This window comes from Eschrichtius robustus, chromosome 1 (genome assembly GCF_028021215.1).
Source record: "Eschrichtius robustus isolate mEscRob2 chromosome 1, mEscRob2.pri, whole genome shotgun sequence".
Classification (NCBI taxonomy): Eukaryota; Metazoa; Chordata; class Mammalia; order Artiodactyla; family Eschrichtiidae; genus Eschrichtius; species Eschrichtius robustus.
The window spans coordinates 157354605-157375762 of NC_090824.1; the positions used below are offsets into that span (position 1 = coordinate 157354605).

The window sequence follows — 21158 nt, forward strand, 5'->3', positions numbered from 1 at the left end:
ACACTGGCAATGACTCAGCCAAGTAAAATCTTTTTTCCCTTGAAATTCAAGGTCCAAACTCTTCTAGCCCTATACGTTACCCATACTTGCTTCATTCTCCTACTGGAGAGAGCAGGCTCTGGCTCCCACTTATTTTTATATCCTTTGCAGCATCGAGAACAGTGCTTGTGACATAGCAGGATCTCAGTGTATATTTGTTTCCATTCATTTAATTTGGTGTAACATCTACGGCATGCAGTAGACCTCCAGGAGCAAGATTCTGGATCAGACCCTCGAGCGGACGTTATGCCCACACCCAGAGAGAAAAGCGGTGATCAGGCCATTTGCAAAAGGATGAAGAAGGATGGATTTGATTACATCAGGCATTCTGCTTTGAGTAGGTCATTCAGTTTTCTCTGTATTTCCTGACCTTTATCCAGCTCAGTCTTCTCTCCCACTCAACTTCTACTGCTGTCCTGGGTGACTTGAACTTCTCCATGGACATGAGCTTCCACACTTTGGCCTTTCAACAACTCACCCTCAATGTCAAGGATGTTCCCGTCCTCTCTAGCCATGCCACACCCTGGGTTTTGTCACTTCACAGACACCAAAGCTTTGGCCACAGATTCTAATTCTTTTTTACATGAATTACTGCATCCAGTTCCTACGTTCCTTTCTCTCTCTCTCCTCTCTCCCCTCTCCTAGCTCACCTCTTCCTTATCCAGCCCAGGTACCATGGTCCATCACTTTAGCCTCACTGTGACCACCATCCTTAATTTCTTTGCTCCACACTCCTTCCACTGCACCTACCACTGATATCACCAATGGCATTCCTAGGCTGCCACGGGCTGCTTGGGAAGCTCTTGGTGCCACACTGACCTGGGCCAATGCAGTCTCTGCCCCTGCCCTTTCTAACAACTCCTTTCCATTGGCATTTAAAGCAACAAGGGAAAATAACCTTGCCTTCACTTCTGGATCTCACTCTTTCTACTCCTCACAGCCAAGTATCTGCAAAGAGTGGTCTCCTCTCGCTGCCCCCACTTCCTCAAGCTCTGACCCACCAATGGCGGTGAATCAAAGACTGAGCCTTGAGACCAGCACTGTCCAGTATGATAGCTACTGGCCGCATGCAGCTACTTAAATGAAAATCAATAAAAATGAAGTGAAACTAGTTTATGGAAGCCACCTTTCAAGTGCTCCATAGCCCCATGTGGCACAGATTTGGAGTATTTCCACCATCACAGAAAGTTCTGTTGGACAGTGTTGGTCTATACCACTCCCAACTTGCTCCTCATCCTGGTCTTCTTCCTGTTTTAATAAATAATATCCCCATGCACCACATGATCCAAATCTTTTATAAGGAGCTGTCACTGTGGATTCCTCCTTCTCAGATACTCCAGTCTGTACACTTCCATTCAGAGACTAAGCCTTGACAATTCTTCCTCTACCCACATCTCCCCATCTTGGTAGCCAGCATCTCAGCTTGGGTCTCCATCAGCTACTCTGCTATACCAGTGGCTTGTTACTCAGTTCCCACATTCTCTACATGGTAGACAGTGGGCCTTTCTAAAAATGCACAATGGCTCTTCAATGACTTCATTTGCCTTAGGGATAAAGGTCAAACTTGTCAAAAGGGCAGCAGCCCTTCCTGAGCACATTCCTGGCAGCCGCCCTCCCCAGCCACATGGCCTTCCTGCAGCCCCCAAACATGCTTCAGCCTTTGTTCACTTCCAGGCTTTTACTCCTTTAAGTAAGTAAGTCCCTCCGTCTAAAGCACGCTCTCCTTTTTGCTCAGCTGTGTAACTCTTCCTCGTTCTTTCTTCACGTCTTAGGTAGATATCACATCCTTTCAAACCCACACCCCTGTCCCCATCCCCAGGCCAGGCTAGGTGTCTCTCCCACATGTTCCCCTGTCACCTGTGCTGACTGCATCTCAGATCTCATCACACTGAACTGCGATGTCCTCACTGTATCCCCATTACCTACGTGGGGGCCAAGCACAAAGGCTGACAATGTCAAGAAATCTGATTTCTCGGTTGGCCCTTCATTAACAGTAAAGGTGGTTAATCTTATTGGGTGCTGCAGGAAATGGAATCAGGCCAAGTGCAAAGGCTTCTTTGATAAGCCACTTTTAATTAAAAGATGAAACTGTCTCATATCTTTCTAGAGCCATTTTCTACACCGTGATGTGTGACCCATATGGGTAGTACGATCAGTATGGTTGGTCATGACCCACTATTTAAAAAGGATGGAATGGAATAGAAAGTAGCAGAGTACATCATACATATTAAGGGTGAATATTTTTCATGAAATCTTTGCTTCAGCTATATTTGTGATATGTGTGTATGTACTGGGCCATACTGTAAAGCTTATCTCTTGCTGTGGCTCACAGAGGTTGAAAAATACTCTTCTAGATAATGCTTGGTTGATTATTCCCGGAGCAGACATACAAATAGAGAACCAGCTTTAGAAACAGCATGTCACATTACACATGCTCTATAATTTTCAGTTCTGTCTTCAAGTGTCCTATAATTTTCATTAACTTTTCAAAATTAGCTTGCAAATTGTCTTTCATTTTGTGCTATCAAAATTATTCTGAAGGCTAATTTTTACCAGCTATATTGAGTCCTCAGCATCTGTTTAGAGATACAGAGACCTCTGCAGCAACTCCATAGATGGAGGGCTTTCATCTTCCCTGGTCAGCTTCTGAAAGAACTCCCTAAGAGCAGCGCTGAGCTCACTTACCCGGGTACGGTCCACGGAGCTCTGAACACATTAGGTGCTCAATAAATGTCAGTTTGAACACATTCATTCAACATTTTCAGAAATAAGCGTCCCCTACTGGCTACCTGATATTACACATTCATCTGTCCATCCACGCCAACCAGGGTGAAGTGGGGGCGCATCACCACGCATGCATTTTCTATCCTCCCAACGATAAAAGAAATCAGCATAATTGGTACTCTGTGCAGTTAGAGAGCTCTAAAAGCCACTACAACTCCCAGGAAAGCCTAAATGTTTTAGTCTGAATTACCGCTGAACTTGTTTGAACTAGGTATTATTATACCTAGAACATTTCTATTTTCCATGAACCAGAAATAAGACAAAGATGCCATTTAAGTTTCTCCATATGTACCAACAGATGTGGATTGATTGATAGTGATTGAGAAGACTCTGAGGTCTTGTCCTGGGCATGGCAAAAGTGATCACAGCAATTGATTGAAAGTTATTTGCTATAGGCAGAGATAGGGCACATGTCATGTATTTGCCATTCCCCAGGGAAAACCTTATCTTATTAATGGATTTAAGGGTGAATAATTTTCTTTCACAAATCAGTTACATAGGAAGTAATCTCATGATGCAAGTAATAAAATATATATATATATTCATTCAAATTTTAAAAACAAATTTAGAAAATATCATTTATAGCCTCACTATTCAATGATAATAGCTGATACCATTTTCACATCTAGCGTTCCAGTATCTTTCCATATTTATATATACTTTAAAAACATTTGCATATATATTATAGACCTCTTTTTCCCCCTCCACATATCATGTGCCTTTTCCAAGTCTATGAATATTTTTCTTTCCAGAACTTTAAAGGGGAACATAAATCCTACTGGAATTAGAGCTCATAATGGACTTAACTAATTCCCTTCTGTTGGGTATTTAGGTTCTTGCCAATTTTTAACTTTTATAGACATTTTTATAAACATTTCTATAGTTAATTCTTTATGCTCATCCAGGTTATATACTATTTGGAATGAGAAACTTTATTTTTACTCTGAAGATATAGGCCATGGTTACTTCCCTTTCCACATCTATTTACCATTTAATGTCCATTAAAGAAGACCACAGCTTTATTATTCAAGAAAAAAAGGTGTCCTATCTTGATCTTGGCCTTGACAAAGGGAGTTCGTAAAGCAACAGTGTGGTCTAGAGGGAGAAGGGTTACCTTGTTGGCCTTTCCAGCTTCTCCCCAGCTGGTCCCAGCACCCTGGAAGAACCATGGGCTATTCCCATCCTGTTTTCCCATCTTAAAAATTGGGGCATTAGACTTAATTCCTTCTATCCATACCAAACCTTGGAATGTAGGGTCTATAGCATGAAGGTCATATTTGCCCCATCCAGGAAACCCAAGGTAAATAAACTAAATCAGTTTGGAAAAATTTAAAGGATGCAAAGTTTCCATTTGCGAAGCATTGTGAGGATACCTCTCTCCTCAAGCTGGAAGCCCCATAAGTGAAGCTTTCCGCAAGCTGCTCATGGGTTGCTTAATGAGGGTTCCAAATGACACCATCAAATTTCTTTCTCTTTGGTGCCATCGCTTTTCCTCCTTATGCCAATGAGAATTAAGGGTGGTAGAAAGGCATAGTTGATATCAACAAAAACTCTGCAATATCCAGGGAGTGTGTGAGTTTAGGTCTAAACCCTGAGCAAAATGAACAGACTTGATGTTTCTCTTGTTTACCAAAAAACCTCATAGGAAAAATGACAAACTCAAGAAAGGGGATGATTCCACTGATATGTACTCACCTGGTTATAAGCATCCAATTCACTATTGAGGAAATAAAGAGATAATACGTACCCAACAAACGGAGGAGGAGAAAAAGAACTCCCAGGGCGTAGGATTTGAGTTCAGGGCTGACTGTCCTACGTGCAAAGAAGAGAAGAGGAAAAAAGAAAAGATTCTTATCGCTCCACTTTAATTAACAGACCCCAGAGTCATCTGCTGCTGTCCATCAGTGTCCTTCTGTAGAAAATTATTAATGGTTTTGTGCTTTTTTTTTTTTTTTTCACTTTCCCTGCCTAAACTCTGAAAAATCCCTGCAACTGCAGTGACATAAGTTTAGGAATTTAACAGTTTTTTATTAACTAAAACTAATCTTGTTATTTGAAGGATGGAATGCAAATTTGGTCCACAGGGTCTTTCATCTTCCCTGGTCAGCTTCTGAAAGAACTCCCTAAGAGCAGCACTGAGCTCACTTACCCGGGTATGGTCCACGGAGCTCTGAACACATTAGGTGCCAATGATAAGAGAAAAAAAATCAGCATAATTGGTACTCTGTGCAGTTAAAGGCACTTTGCTTTTGCTGGGACAGGGAAACATCTTAAATTGGTGGGTATATGTATCTGGGGACAATATTGACAGGAAAGACAGTTCCCCTTATGCTATACAAACAGGCAAGAACCATAAACACCTCTGTCATTCTAGCACCATTTTGTGAAATCAACCAGACTAGCATGGGTTGATTCCCTAGATGGACCACTTGTGAAATAATCCATTCATCTATATCCAGTTTCGGTACCTTTTAAATTGGAAAGGTACCTTCATCTAGTTACATCACTTTGTTTTGAACCGACTCAATGTCCTTGGCTTTGGTTTACCCACAACAGTCCCTGAGCATGATCTTTTCACACATTTTCTAGAACAGTCTCTCTCACTCAGAGGGTAACACTTTCTGGGATAAGAGTGACAGTAGAGGGGGTTTGGAAATGGTGACCGATTCCAGATAGAGAGGCCCTCACAGCTGGTCATAGATTGCCTGTGTTATGCCTCTTACTCTTGAAACTAGTATTTACTCAATGCTTGTCTTCTCTCCTTGAGGCCAAGGACTGTTTGCATCTCGTTCATCATCAGTGTGGTGTGTGACACACAGCACATGCTGAGTGAATGTATAAGTGGGTAGGTGGGTAGGCACATGTCTCCCTCTAAGCCCCGGGCAGCCCTGTCTCTGGTGTGCTGGTAGAGGGGGAGGCATCTGACTGACCACAGGCGCTCCAGGTCATCCTGAACACCACCAGCAGAGAAACTTCCTCTTGTCTCGTCCCCATTATGAGTCTCTAGGGAAGACGGGGAGGTCAGTGCACTACTCTGGCCCCTGGAAGGACCGGGCTAGACCTAGAGACAGTCCTGTGTGGCTGAGCCTCAGGAAACACCAGGAGCATTTCAGCGTGGCCGAAAGGCCAGGAAGACTCATGCGGTGCAGGAAGGACCTAGGCAAGCAATTCTGCAGAAAATAAACATTAGAAATAAAGTTACCAATGGGACATCTAAATCCAGTGGGATACCTAGTACACAGGATATACAACCCATCTCTGGACTTGGTAGCTAGAATACTATTCTTAACCGACCCCAGGGGTCATTCCTCCAATCATCCAGTGGCAATCATCCAATGACCTACCACCTGGTTTGAGCGTCCGATGGGCATGCCTTTGGCTTCTTGGTATATAAGGCCAAAAGACACTGTCACACCAAAAAGGACATGGATGTTGTTTTCACAATCTTTGCCCTATTTCTGAAAACTAAAAATGTGTTATTCTTTGGGAAATACACGTTCCTTCTCAACTGCAAAGAGTCCAGTATAAGTAAGCAGTTCCAGGGCAGCAGGTCAAGACTTTCCATTGAATGAATGACAGGGAAACCACTCTCTGGCTGATCCAGCCAGATACCTGTACAATATCAAAGATGAGATCAGTGTTTCTGGACAGAAACATGGTCAGTTTTCTTTCGAATGTGCATAGAGCAAAATACAAGCTCTTTGGAGTTAATACTGGCGCCATGGTTTCACTTTTTGCACATTCATTTGAAGGTACTGACTTGAAAGACACAAAGATAAAGGCAAATTCTCCTTATCAAGAAAACATGCTAGCATAATGAGCTAGAGTACTTATCACTTGAAGTTTGGTTTCCTTTTAGCTATCATGTCACTAGGAATAAAGTGAACAAGATGCTAAGATCTCCCTTCATATCCTGTTGGGAAACTGGTTCCCACAGGAGCAATAATCCTTCTCGGATTCAGTTATGGAGAAATGGAGGGTTTGGGTCAACATTACTGAAAGTGCCAGGCCAGGCCAGGGAGGGGGCCTTAGCTCCACAACTTACTAGCTACATGACCTTGAGGATACTGCTTAATCACTCTCTGAGCCTCTGGTGTCTCCCCATCTGAGTGCTAATACAGAAAGATGCAAACACAGGAAGTTAAAACAAGAGCCCAGTGCGGGCACCTAAGTGACTGCTAGTTGGTATCCTCTCCTGCGGATGTCCTGAGCACTGTTGTTGGCAAGTATGTTTCTGTCTGGAGTAAGAGTGGGAGTGGGTCTATTGCTCTGGCATGGGACGAGGGCTGGTGCTCATCTGGGCTGTGGCTCAGACTGTTTGTGTCCTTGTACCTCCCTACATCTGTGATGGCAAATTGGAGTGGATAGTGATGGAAGATGGTTTACCCTGGACCCCTCAAAAGGCAAGTGGGCACATACCTCCAGCTATGAGGTAGACAAGGCCCAGTCTGGGTCATCCAGGCCATCTGTTGCTGGTGCATTGAAAAGGAATCAAATATTTCCTGAAAATCTCCTAGAGCTATTTATCAAGCTGAGATTTGGAAGTGATTAAGATTTCAACTGACTTTCTGTGTTTGGTCTGCCAGCTACAACTACTGAGCTGGGTTTTTGCAGAGGAGTCAAGGGGAGAGAAAAAAGGGGACCAGTCATTGCTAATGGTTGTAAAGGTCATTTTTCCTGCTTCTTGGTGCCTTTTGTGTGTGAACGGCACAATATAACTTCAAAGGAATTTCTAATAACAAAAAGTAATGCAGCCACCCTAAACCCATACCTGAGATCTGATGGGTTTTGTCCATGTGCATATTATATATAATCATCTTCCATATATAATTTAAATTCAATAGTTCATTTCATAACACTTATCACATTCTTAAGAATTTTCATTATTCCACTGAGCTGCGGTACTATAATTTAACTCACTATTCCAATTCAGAGTTTTCTGCTATTATAGTTAACATTGTAATAAAAATCTGTCTCCACTGAACTTTTCTTCTTGTAGAGAAGTATTTTCTTAAGACAAGTAGCAAGGGGTAGGGTCACCACATAAAAGATCTGAACAATTTTATGGCTGTTGACTTACATTTGCCATACTGCTTTTTGAAAGAAGTGATACGCTTCTCAAAGCCACCAGCAATATGTGATTTTACCCGTTTTGCTACAGCCTTGCCTACAGCACTGGGTGTGAATTTTTAAAATTTATTTTTCAAATTTAATAAGTATAAAATGGTAATTTGCTATTGTACCCTTAATGCTTCTGCACATTAAAAGTGCTTTACTAATGACTTTATAACATAAGTACTTTGTGTAAATTCTTTTCCTCGTGAATTCATAACCAAGATCAGGAAGTATGGTAGGCACAGTGAGAAAAAGAGATAGGCCAGATAAAGCAGCTGGTGATGTACATTTGTACAGGCTGCATCCAAGCATCTCATTCCTACTTTTATCTCTAGCCCTTGGGATTGAATTGGTTTGTTTAGATAACTGCATCCTGGTGAGACGGATCTGTGTTTGGTGCCACTTCTTCTGGTTCAGATGGATGCCAGAGCATGGAGCATTCTGCTTCTAGGTTCCTCAAACAGATCTAGATAACTTTGTAATTGTGTAAGTTACTCAGAATATTACTCAGTAATCCACCTTTGAGGCACCTCATTTGCCCCCAGGACAGGTCCTGAGAGATGGCAAAACAGAATTACAGGGGGCTCTCTCCAACCATCCACTTATACAAAAGCAGTCACTGCTTGCCTTCCATTAGCCACTCAGCCCTGCATCACACTTTGTCAATGACCCCTCACATCTTCACGGCATTTGCACACACATGGTCTCGGCAGGACCCACACCACGGCAGGAGGCAGGCAGGACCCATGACATCACCTCCAGTTCCAGATGCAGAAACAAGTCTGAGGGAAAATGGGCCCAAGGTCATACGGCTAATCAGTGCCCGGACAGGAGCCAGACACAGGGACTTGGCTGGTCCAATGTCATTTTCATTTTACTCCAACAATGTGGCTCCTTGCAAATATCAACGAGGGACCACGGTCCCTTTCCAAATCACCTGCAGAGTCTATTCTTGGGATGACATGAAAGTGTAGTGTTCTCTCTTGGGCCGTGCTTTCTACTTTTGGTGTGAGGTCTCTATCAAACGTAACCGATTCCTACCAGCCTAGGGAAGCTGGCTTGTAAGACTCATATAGTCCCTGGAGTTCTGATTTCCAGGAGAACTGCAGACACACGGCAGGTGGGGAGGGGGAGACGGGAGGCTGGCTCTCGGGTCCGGGTTCCAGGGGCTAAGCTTACCTGATAAGGATAATGACCGAGGGAGTCTGAGCCATTGCCCCAATCATGCTGCAGACACACATCACACACAGGAAGGTGAGGAAGGCCTCTTGGCAGCCAGGACTGGGGCATTTTCCAGGGACCACGGTCGCATTCTCAGGCGGGACGGTCGTGAGGCACGCACAGCTGGTGAGATTCTGAAAGGGAAGCATTCAGCCCTTTTAACTGGGGGTATCTCCAGTTTCCCAATCCAAAGCCATCCAGCAGCTGGAACTGTCATAGCCTTATTATACATTCTGTAGCATTTCATTAATTAGGCCTGAAGAAACGAGTTAGATTTTTTTTAAAGAGGCTGCAAAACACATGTAAATAAAGGAATATTTATGGGGAGGTGAGCTGATTTCCCTGTCTCCTGTGTATTTCATATCTATGCTCAAGAATCCCTCAATAAGCCGAACCGCAAACAAACGTGTCCCCCCCCCCCCAATACAATTAGAGAGGAAATTGTGCTTCCACAATGTGATAAAACATTGCCAAATTAACAATGTAATCACTTGCCAATTTGTCCTCTCTTTTATGCAGTTATAATTACACTGAAGTATATTAAAAGAAGCAAATCAGGTAACCCGCATATGGTTGCTGGTTCAGGGCCCAAGGTGGCACTTGGAACAAAGGATGTGCACCGTCATGCGTGAAGTTGCTGAGCTCGTCGGGCTGTGAGAGGGGTCAGCTAATGGGAAAGTTCTCGAGTGGCTGAGAAAGCAAAGAGGGTGCAGAGATGCCAGAGAGTTTAGAGCAGATCGTGGGGAGCGAGCTGGAGCCCAGCGAGATACATTTATTAATATATGATCAGAGAAGAGAAAGACAAGCGGCTGCATTCCGTTTGATCTTCGGGTGGATTCTTGCCCAGCCGCCCCTGCTCCCCAGCACGGTCCTGGCTCACGCTTGAGGAATTTCTGATGGCAAAGGGAAGAGCGCGGACCCGGAGAGGCAGTGCCGTGCGGAGCCAGCAGCCGAGCCAATTAAGGTTCGATAATAATAGTGCAGAGGCCTTTAATGAATACAAAGTGAAAACAATCATAAATGATTCATCGCTTTTCTTTCCAGGACTGCTCAGCTCTCAGGGCACATGCCGAGGTAAACCCTCCTGAGAGTCAAACAAATACCCTTTGGCTTTTACATTTCTCCTCCTCAGTCCGTCTCCCCTCATCTTTGTTCCTCGCCTCTTCTTTCCCCAGAGGACATACACATTGGAGCTTTTCTTATCCCTTTAAGCTACATGGGATGCTTTCAGGGGTGTCCGAAGACTGCTCCCTCCATGCTGTGTGGCTGTGTCCTGCCCAGGAGCTTTTACCCATGCGAAGTGGGGGAGACCTTGGGTGGGGCTGGACCCTTCTTCCTAAGCCATGTGCCACAGCAGGTGCCCTTGTGTAAATGGTCCCATCACAGCACCCAGGGGTGTTTACTGTCGTTCCCTGAAAAGTGCTGAGGCCCTGTCCCTCTGTCCCTTTCCATACACCTCTGCCTGGAGACATACTAGCTCTTCTGCAAAACCCCGTGTTGATGTCTCCTCCAGCTGCAAGGCCGCCCCCCCCCCACCCCCCCGCAAGTCGGCCCCCGTGTGAGCTGGCACTTCCCTCCGTGAGGGTACACTCCACACCCCACAGCAGAGACCCTCGCTACCCTCCTGGAGGAGACCTTGCGTTCCTGGGATAAGGACGTGTATTACCTGTGACTTATTGAGCATCGTCTCACAGCACAGCGCTGAGACACAGCAGGGGGAACTCAGCAGCCGGTTTTAGAATGCCTGCGTGAACAGATCTTCCTCTGCTTTTATCAGGAAGCAGGCCTTCTCCCCAAGTCTAACTGAACATGCCTCTTCTCTGCCTTCCGGGGAGAGGAAACTGCTCCTCCCTCTCCCCCGACCCCGACTTCACAGCTAAACTTTTCTAGCTGTTCACACTCACCACCTCCGCGTCCTCACCTCCCATGTTCTCAACTCACTCAAGCCGGCTTGGGTCCCCAACCGCAGTAATCGGATCAGCTAAGCTCGCCAGTGGCCTCCATAGCCTGACCCCGCCATCCACTTCTCTCTTCCTGGAGGTCTCCCTCCCCACCCCCAGCGTGTGCCTGTGACCCACTTCCTCCTTGACTTCCACAGCTTGCTCTCTGGTTTCCTTCCTCCCTCTCTGGTCGCTCCTTTTGCATCTTCCTTGCTGGCACCTTCCCCCGACCCCACTTTAAAATGCTGGAGCTCCTTGGGGCTCTGGTCCAGGCTTTCTTCCCTTCTCGCGCTGCACTCTTCCCTAGATTGTTTTACATCTACGTGCTTTCCGATAACTCTCCTAACTTTAATCCCTAGCCCATATCCCTCCCAGACCCACTCGGGATGCCCCTTCCTAAGCCTCTGAGCATGTTGAGATATCAACACCGACTCCGGGATGAGTGCCCTGCGTGGGATTCCGTGCCGGCATCTTGGCACTACTTTGCCATCCACAGCCGGAACTATTTCCCTAGGATTCCCTTCCCCGCATGGATGAAGTTGAACCGGAGGGAAACACGGACGAGATCTGGAAGTGAAGCAGAGGCCGTTACTCTCAGATGGTCAGACATGGGGACAGACACACGCAGCGGTGCCCAGAAGGAGCTGGCTGGTCCTAGCATCCCTGTGTGCATCCGCCTTCTTTACTGACTACCCTGCCGACAACAGAGGGCCCATGGCCACCTCTACTGACCTGGACGCAGGCTTGCCGATGTGCTTCCCCAGACCCTTCCCGGAATGCCCCCTTCATCTCACTGAGCAGCCACCTGGGAATTTCCCATATGCCTCGACTTGCCCACCTGAGCTGGTACTTCTGGGGATGTAGTGAGTGACTGTTCTCCAGTCCTTCATCTCACTTCTTCCAGATCTTAATTTCCCAACTCCTCCACATTCACGTTAGTTCTATTTCCTATACTAAACCCTTTATTTCCAAAAGACTTGTGGGTGCTGTTTTCCTGACCAAACCCTAACAGATACACATACCCCTGGCCCCAATCTCCTTTCCCTCCACATCTCTTGCCTTAGAAATGACACCCTGTTAACTCTATAGAGACCTGGTGGACCTCCCCCACCCCTTACTCCTACGTCAAATCCATCTTCCTCGTGACCATAATGCTAATAAGGACAGAAAACACTGCAGTTTTGATCCCTGACTTATCCCCAGCTCTAGAGTATGGTATGGAATGAATGAATGAATGAATGAACCCTCAAGTCCCGTTCATTTTATCATATCCTAAACACCTCTCAAACCCTGCCCTAGTTCAAACCACTCCCATCCTCCTCTCTTTGATCCCTGCTGTAGCCTGCGAGGAAAAAGAGATTTGGGACTGGGGTCCTTAGAACCACGTGGCCTCGGAGAGTGCTCAGGTATAAACAGGGAACAGGCCCCCGGTGGATGCCCGTGGTCTTGTTTTGCCAAGTACCCCAGGAACTGAGTTCTGACTCACGTAGCCCCTTAGGAATGTGATGTCATCAGAACCCTTTGAATGAACTGTGTGATTGGTGAGCTCTGTTTAGTTTAATAAGTAATCTGTAATTGGAACCTACACCCAGTCTTAGATTTCTGCCCTGTACCTAGGCTATGGCTCAACTGTATTACATTTACCATAAGAGGAAACTGCCTGGCCCCTCCCTGCTCTGATAAGTAAAAAACTCCTTCTGAAATTCTCTGGATTAGGCCTGTGATCAAGGCCCTAATGGAATGGGTCAGAAATAAGATGCCTTTATCTCAGTGATTATACAGCCCTTCTGGTCCGGGTGAGGTGAACGTGTCCAGGAAGGCAACATCCTGTGAATGGCGTGAGCGAACAGCGGGGCTGAGCCACCCTGGGATTTGCAGCCAAGGCAAAGGGGACAGGTGAGAGCACAAAGCCAGGGGGTGGAATGGGACAAGAATGGACCCAGGGCAGCACAGGCTGATTGGACAGGAATAAGCGCTTGTAGGGTACAGATGCCAGGAGAGGAAAAGCAGGAAACTGGTACAGGACCAGTGATCATACTGGCTTGCTGGTGCCGAGGAGAGAAGCTGGAAATGGATGGGTCGCTCTCAAATGCACTAGGCAACTCTGTACTAATTTATTCAGATTTAATGTATTTGAGAGGAGCTGTGAAAAGAGGCTGGGGAGGAGGTAAGCCGAGTGACCTGAGTGGGGACTTGGCTGGGTTTCCTTTTTAGTTAAATGAGTCAATCTGACAGAATGAACAGAAAGTGCTGGGTGGCCCCGAGGCCTGGGGCGCAGGCTGGGACATTCCTAGGACCCTTCCTGCAGAGAATCCAAGGAAAAGTGCTAAGCCTAAGTCCTATGGCAAGGGATGGGAAATGTCCTTTATTTGGGCTCAGGTGATAGAAGAGACCACAGATCACCCTGGCCATTGTGCTAAAGGACCTGTGAGGCTCTGAGCGTACAAGGCCAGGTTAGGGAGAAACTTCCACCCTGATGTCCCAGTGTGGTGGGAATAATCATCCCAGGGTGCATAACTGGAAGAGAGGACTTTGCACCAATGAGGCGTCACACTACGATCCCAAGTGAGAAGGAAGAGCAGGACAGCCTTTCAGCTGATATTAACTGGGCATGTAAGTGGGAACACTGAGACCTGCAAAAGCCCCAAGCAGTAGGAAGTTTGAAAATATAGGGATAACCTGGGTGTGGGGGAAGGAGAAGATAGAGGTTGGGATACTAATTCTCACCCTGTTTGTATACAACAGTCCCGTGGGTGGCGCCAGCCCAGAATGCAGCTGGACCTGGGCAACGGCCTATAGACAATCACGGCCTGAATGAAGTGGTACCCCCCAGTGCTGTCCTCAGCAGCCCCCAATATATTTAACTGTGAAGGAAGTGCACTAGGCTCCAGGAGATTAGTCTACTGCTCCTGACCTGGCAAATGTCCAGTTTTCCATCCCGTGGCAAAGGAACGTCTTCCCAGTTTGCCGTTCTCTGGGGAGGAATGTGGTCCCCACTGCCTCCAGGACAGTTGGAGTCTCTGTCTGGTGCCAGGCGTGGGGTGGCAGGACCTAGCTTTCCTGCCCTGAGAGATCATGTTGATAATCAGATGACCACGGTGCTCACGGAGGAACTGGCCTGACCACATTTGGAAGCAGTGGTGACCTGGCGGACAGAGTGGGACTGGCTTGGAAATTCTACAAGAACTTATCCTACAGACAGACTTGCCCAGGCACAAAATGATGTCAGTATACAATTCAAGTCACAACACAGTCTGCAGGAGCTAAAGTTTTGCAGCCCTGAATGCCCATCAACAGGAATTGGTTAGATACATTCCAGTAGGTCCACACACGGAATATTATGTAGCAGTAAAAAAGGTATCAGAGTGCTCTTTATGTACTAATATGAAAAAAACTCCAAGATAAATTATTAACAACAAAATAACTCACAAGTAACAAGCTACAGTATAAAATAGATAACCAACAAGGATCTACTGTATAGCACAGGGATCTACGTATATGTATAACTGAATCACTTTGCTGTACACTTTGCTGAAAATAACACATTATAAATCAACTATACTTCAATTAAAAAAATAAATAAACAAGCTACAGAATAATAACTTTTGGTGCATTAAAACCCAGTAGGATATACAATTATCTGTTGGGCAGAGTAGTGGGTTGAAAAGTGGGTGAACAGGAGACTGAGGTAGAAAGGAGTTTCCACTCCCTCCTTTTTGGTTTTTGAACCACACAAATGTATCATCTATCTAAAAAAATTTTAAACTCCAGAAGAAGAAATCAACAAAAGAAGAGCACAGTCACTAAAAATTGTACTCTCGTTCTACATTCAGTCATTAATTTAAATTGAGAAATGTTTCTATTCACATGCAATGATGGAATAAATAATTACAATAAAGCTGGAGAGCATAAAAATAGAAAAATGACTCTCTCGAATCTAGGATTCATTTTCTATTGATGAAGGAAATCATAAGCATGCTAGTTTGACAGCTCATATTATAAGAACAAAATACTCCTCAGCAGTGTTTCAGAAGTATCTGGCAAATAAAGTTGTTTTTGTTTGGGTTTTTTTCCCCCAATATTCAATACTGATGGATCAATTCTATTAACTGCACAAATGAAACTAATCTCTAGGTTGAAAAATGACTTTTCTAAGGGGACAGGCATGGGGGTGATGGTGTTCTTTGTATTAAGAGCCTGTGAAAACTTGAAAGTTTCATTCTCAGCATCCTGGAATACTGTTTTTGGTTTTCTTTCTGAAATATATTCGGTTACCAGGAAGAAATGACAATCTCTATTAAAGGTCGGGCCCTGGTGCTATAGTTCAGAAAGGGGGTTGGCCAGAGGGAGTGCCGACACATGCAGTGTTCTGTCCTGCTTCTGCCTGATGACCGAGATGGCAAAGGACTGAGATTGTACCACAACAGCTGGGACGTCTTCCTTCGAATGACAACGTACTCGCATGTGTCCTAGACTTCTATGGGATCCTTTCATGATTCAGTGAAGTTCCTCAGACATTCTCCTGTCATTTATTACTGTCTTTTTGTAGCTTAGAATCTCTTCACCTCACTGACCCAACCCTAGCTGGTTTTTCCAGGTGAAGACCTCGGAGCTCGTCACAAAGAGTATCACCGTCAACCCACGTGCCTCAAGGCAAAGGGGAGATTGAAACACTGCCAAGAAGAAATGTGCTCTCTTGTTCCCTGGCAGGGTCACTAGCTGAAGGATAATGGCCAGGGAGAAAAACCCTGCGATGAAACCAAGACCTCCATCCACCCTTCACCTCTGTAACCTGCATCCTGTCAGAGCCTTAATTATCTCCTGCCGAGGGGAAGGAAAGGGCCGTTCTCCGGGAAGCGTCGGGCTTACTCTTTGCTCCAGCCATCTCAGGTGGAAAGTGTGGGCAGAGCACAGAGGAGAAGGAGGCGGTTGCAGCTCAGAATGAACACCGGGCCCCTCCCTTTACCTTCCTCCTTCCAGACTCCAAGCCAAAGCCTTGCCCTTGTCACGAGGTTCAAGCCTCCCCACCCCCCCATGCTCACACACATTCCATGCTGGGATGTCCTTGCATCCTATCCACCGGGCAACTACCCACGCAGTCTCCGTGGATGAAGCCTGGCCCTGGCCCTGCTCCTCCTCCAGGAAATAACATCCACACTCTCTCCTTCCAGCCCCTCCCCACCCTGAACCAATTCCTACCCAAGCAGGCAGAAGGCTCCAAGTTCACTAATTTCTCTACATACCTGTTTCCTTCCATTAGACTGTAACCACCCAACCTTTAATGCTGGATCTTTTTTTTTAATAAAAATGTTTTTCCTTATTGGAGAAGGGATGCATGTTCATTTTAGGCTATTTAGAAACATACAGAAAAATGTAAAGAAATATATAAAAATTAAGTTTTTAGTCCTAGCCAGAGATAATGTTCTGTGAACATTATATATAACAGGCTTATCCTTCCAATCTTTTCCCATGCAGAGATATACAAATATTTAGATGTTTCTTTTCCTTTACTAAAAGGGATCATAATCTAGATATTGTTCTACAATGTGCTCTTTTCACTTAATACGATATTATAAACATATAAGGCCTGGTTAGCTGTTGCTCCTGGGTGTTCCCTTGTGACATAACTCTATTAATATATTACATCTCATATTATAGTAAACATGATCTCCTTGCCTTATTCATCTCTATATTTCTAATGTCTAGCCCAGGGCCTGAGATATATTAGATGTCCTGGGTGGCAGTGCCCTCATTGGGCTAGACTTCAGAATATTCCCAAGTCCCTCTGACAAGCCATCACCAGGATGAGGACAGACTTTTAAATCAGTTCTGGCAAATGGGGTCAGGCCATACAAGAGGATTTGCAAACTCCAGACCTTTGGGGACCATTAGGAAACAGATGAGAAAAATGGTCCAGTGTCCGGGGTGACCAGTGGTGGGGACCATGGCTAAGTGGAGATCAAATGTCTTGTCTAAAGCATCAGTCTCCTCTTAGCTCCAGGCAACTGCTACCCCATCGGGGTGCAGGTGCCATGTTAATTCTCACCCACCTTTCTGGCCTTTCAGAGAGGCCAGAAATCTAGATTTGTATATGAAATATCCAGGCCGTCAAACCTTGGTTCAGCCACTGTAGATACTCCTGCTGGCAGATATGGCATTTAATTGACCAGTTTGTTTCTTCTGCAGGAATATGCCGACATGGCACCTCTAACCTCCAGCTTGGTTTCTACAGTGGGTCAACCCAATAATGGTGAGATGGAAAAGGAGACTGAAGGATGAATGCTCAGTGTCAGCTCAGATGCTGCTCTGTTTCTAGAAAATTTTAAGAACTCATTCCTTTGACTAGAGCAGTGGTTCCCAACTCGGGGGGATTCTGTCCCCCACCAGGGACCTATGGAACTATCTGGAGGCATTGGTGGTTTCACAAATGGCATAGGGTGCAGGGGGTAGTGCTGCTACTGGCATCCTGTGGGTAGAGCCCCAGGGGTGCTGCTAAACATCCTCTAGTCCCACAGCAAAGGATGATGCAGCCCAAACTGTCAACAGTGCCCAGTGGTTCTCAACCTTGGTTACATAACAAAAACACTTGTGTGTGTGTGGGAGGAGTGTTTAAAAAACTGATGGCAGGTAGAGCAACTAAGCCCGTGCACCACAACTACTGAGCCTGCGCTCTAGAGCCCACGAGCCACAACTACTGAGCCCGTGTGCCACAACTACAGAAGCCCATGCGCCTAGAGCCCATGCTCCGCAACAAGAGAAGCCACCACAATGAGAAGCCCACGTACCGCCACAACAAGAGAAAGCCCGCACACAGCAATGAAGACCTAACGCAGCCCAAAAATAAATAAACAAATAAATTAAATCTTTAAAAAAAAAAACAAAACTGATGGCAGGGTCCCACTCCAGAAAGAGGGAATCAGAATCTCTGAGGACTCTGAGGATAGACCTCAGGCCTCATGTTTTAAAAGCTCCCAAGCAATTCTAATGTGCAGCCAGGACCGAGACCCATGATATTGAACGAGGGGCACCCTGCACGCATCCAAAATGGGGCTGCCACCTCCCCTCCCCACCATAGCACCTACTCAGGGCTCTACTCAAACAGGCGCTCAATAAATCCTTGTTGCCTGGATGGGGAAACAGATTAGTTGCCTGTCATTAGCCCCCTACAAACTGCTGTGCTGGACTTGCACTGATTTTCAACATTCCATTGGTGGCTGATAGAAGCTTTTTTTAAGTCAATTATTCAGTACATCAAAAGGATACAACTTCCAGCAGTCAATCAGCAGCTACCAACATGCTTTCTGTTAGAATAATTACTTCTGGGAATGAAAGGTACAGAAACAATACGGACAACATATTCATGCCTAAGGAAGCTTACAAAATTAACTTGCTATCTTTTTCGTCACTCCTCCTGGTCATATGCAATGAGAAGAATTAGAAATTGTATATTAAATGCAATTCTGGAAACTTCCATCACTATCACTCAAGGAGAAATGAGATCAGAAAATGAAAAACAAAACCCCCAAGCAGGGCAGGAAGGGAAGTCTAATATCAGGAAACCGCTAAAGTGAACCAGATCTCCTAATAATCAGAATGATTTCATCAGTGACTTATTTGCATCTAATCAAGTTAGGGGAAATTTTCACAAGTCTGGGTGGAAGCTATCAAGTGGGGAGAGATGAGTATGCAAGAGGTGTTTAGGATTGAAATCTGCACCAGCCAACCAACCTGCCTGCCAGTTGTGGTATTACTGCCCATGGCGCCCTGGGGCTTGCTGAGGTTGGCACAGAACCTCCAGCCGGGAGTGCAGAAAGCCTGGGGCCTTTATCCAGAGCCATGGCTAACACTGGGAATGCAACGGTCCACAGCAGAACCCCATCCCTGGATACTGGAGCCTAGTGATGGACTGGTGATGGAGACGCAGGCGAACATGGGCCATTCAGTCCAGTGGAGGGGGCCACAGCAAAAGCCTTGCTGGGAGGGCAGGTGCTGAGGCCTCTGCAGGAGGGGTGCCAGTGCAGCCCTGGAAGCAGTGAGGAAGTAGGAGGAGGCATCTCAGCTGCGCATAAGGAGGTGTTAGGGATGTGAAGGGCTTAGGGGAAGACTAGCCCTGATGAAAGAAACAGCATGGACAAAGTTCTGGAGGTAAGAGAGAACTGGGTGTGCTGGGGGCACCCCAAGAAGTCTGACACAGCTAATGGTTCCTCAGAAGGTGGGCAGAGTGGGGAGGTTGAGGCTGGAAAGGCAGCAGGGCCAGATCGTGAAGGCACAATGTCCCGACTGTGGGGGGCATGCATGGAGAGCTTCTTTCTGGTGGAAAAAAGGTAGGGATCCTAAAGAGGGAAGTTACAGGGTCAGAGGAAGACACTGGGATTGGCGTCAGACAGACCCTGCGTTCCCGCGCCAAAGCCACCATGCTCTGCATGACCTTGGCCAAGGGACTAATCTGTAATCAGGGAATAAGCAGAACGCCTCCTTGCCAAGGCTGTTACGAGGATGAGTGAGATATTGGGTTGGCCGAAAAGTTCATTTGGTTTTAAGTAAAAAATAAAGACATTTTTCATTTTCACCAAAAACTTTAATGTATTCACGAACCGAATGAACTTTTCGGCCAACCCAATATATGCGGGGCTGGGGGTATAGGTGAAAGAATGGCTGCGTTGACACTGGGAAAGGACACCAGCGGATGCAGAAGGAATAACTACAAAAAGGGGAAAGAGGGAAGAGAGATGAAGAAGACTGTGGTCTGTGGAAGATTTCTGGGGGGAGCTTGAAGACAAGAAAGGAAGAGGAAGAGGAGGAGGGAGTAAACGTACCAGGAATCTAATCCACTGTTTTGGCATTTTCTCAAAATACTGAGATTCCTCTGACTCTGGGCCAAGCTGCCACGGGCCATGAGGGACACGTGGAAGTCCCCGTCACCTGGCCCGCACTGGCTCTCGGAAAAACTTGCTGCTGTTGCAAGTTTTATGGTTGTGGTTGTTTTTAGGGCTCGACCATCACAAAGGCCCCTTTCCAGGATACACGTGGCTCTGTGGCCCCAAAGCCCTCGTCCACCCATTGGAAGGCAGGGCCTCCAGAGATCTGCCTCCGCGGGGTGGAGTGTTATTCCCACCCCAGCCCTGGGGTTTTCTCAATCTCTGCCTTGTAATTGTGGGGGGGATATCACCTCTCTGCTTTGCCTGCACCCCAGCAGACAACATGAGGTCTACGGTACTGTGAAGAAAAGGCAGGTGTCTGGGGAATAAACCGTATGTCCAGAGGGAAGTGGAAAAGCTTGCCCTCTGATGATAATTGCATTCCACAGCTTGCTGTTTCAGCAGCTAGAAGCAAACCTGGGCCTGATTAGGCTCTTATTCAATAAGACTCTCATCCATGCAAGATCAGGAGACATGGATTTTTCTAGACTATTTTTTGGTCAGAAAATGCTCTGGAATAGACTGCTTTGGTCTCAGGATACTAGCCTATACTGAGTCAATGTCATTCTTATAACAGCACAGTAACCAAAACTGATTTACAATATAACTTTTTGGACATTAAAATGTTAATGAAATTGCTGTCATGAAAAAGAATAGCTTGTATTTTTATTTTAACCATTCTCAAGGTCCCATCTCTTTTTAAAAATTCATTTCCTCTCACTTGAAGAAACTGCTTTATCATCTAATTTAAAAAATCCGTTCCCCTCCCCCCAGGGTGATTTACTTTCTCTATAGAAAAATGGTAGTAACCGGCCAAGAATCTAAATGTTAAATGCAAGGAAAAATGAGATCTTTGGAAATGAAAATAAATGATCAATTTTTCTTCCTTCGGAGAAATCGCTACTCCCAAAAGATACAGGATGTGGAAAGGGGATGAAACAAATGATTTCAACTCTAAGTTCCTTGAAAGCTGCCACTCAGCCTTCTTATCTTTCTTTCCATCTATACATTTCTGGACATTTATGGAGCACTTGTGGATGTCAGCTCTCACTTAGGAAACTCACAGGTCAGGGCAAATGACAAACAGATCACTGCAGTGAAACGAGAGAAGTGCCTCCAGGAGAGACAGGTACCAAGATTG

The 21158-nt window shown here is 45.8% G+C and overlaps 1 protein-coding gene across 2 annotated transcripts in view; it reads right to left on the reverse strand.

Moving 5' to 3' along the window:
* SLCO3A1 (solute carrier organic anion transporter family member 3A1) overlaps positions 1–21158 on the reverse strand; it is a 326566-nt gene that overhangs the window by 14702 nt on the left and 290706 nt on the right. For both annotated transcript variants that reach the window (XM_068537556.1, XM_068537553.1), the window contains exons 8-9: positions 9118–9293; positions 4571–4635 (exon numbers count right to left, since the gene is read on the reverse strand). In XM_068537556.1, the coding sequence (XP_068393657.1) occupies positions 4571–4635; positions 9118–9293 (241 nt within the window). The remainder of the gene's footprint in view (positions 1–4570; positions 4636–9117; positions 9294–21158) is intronic.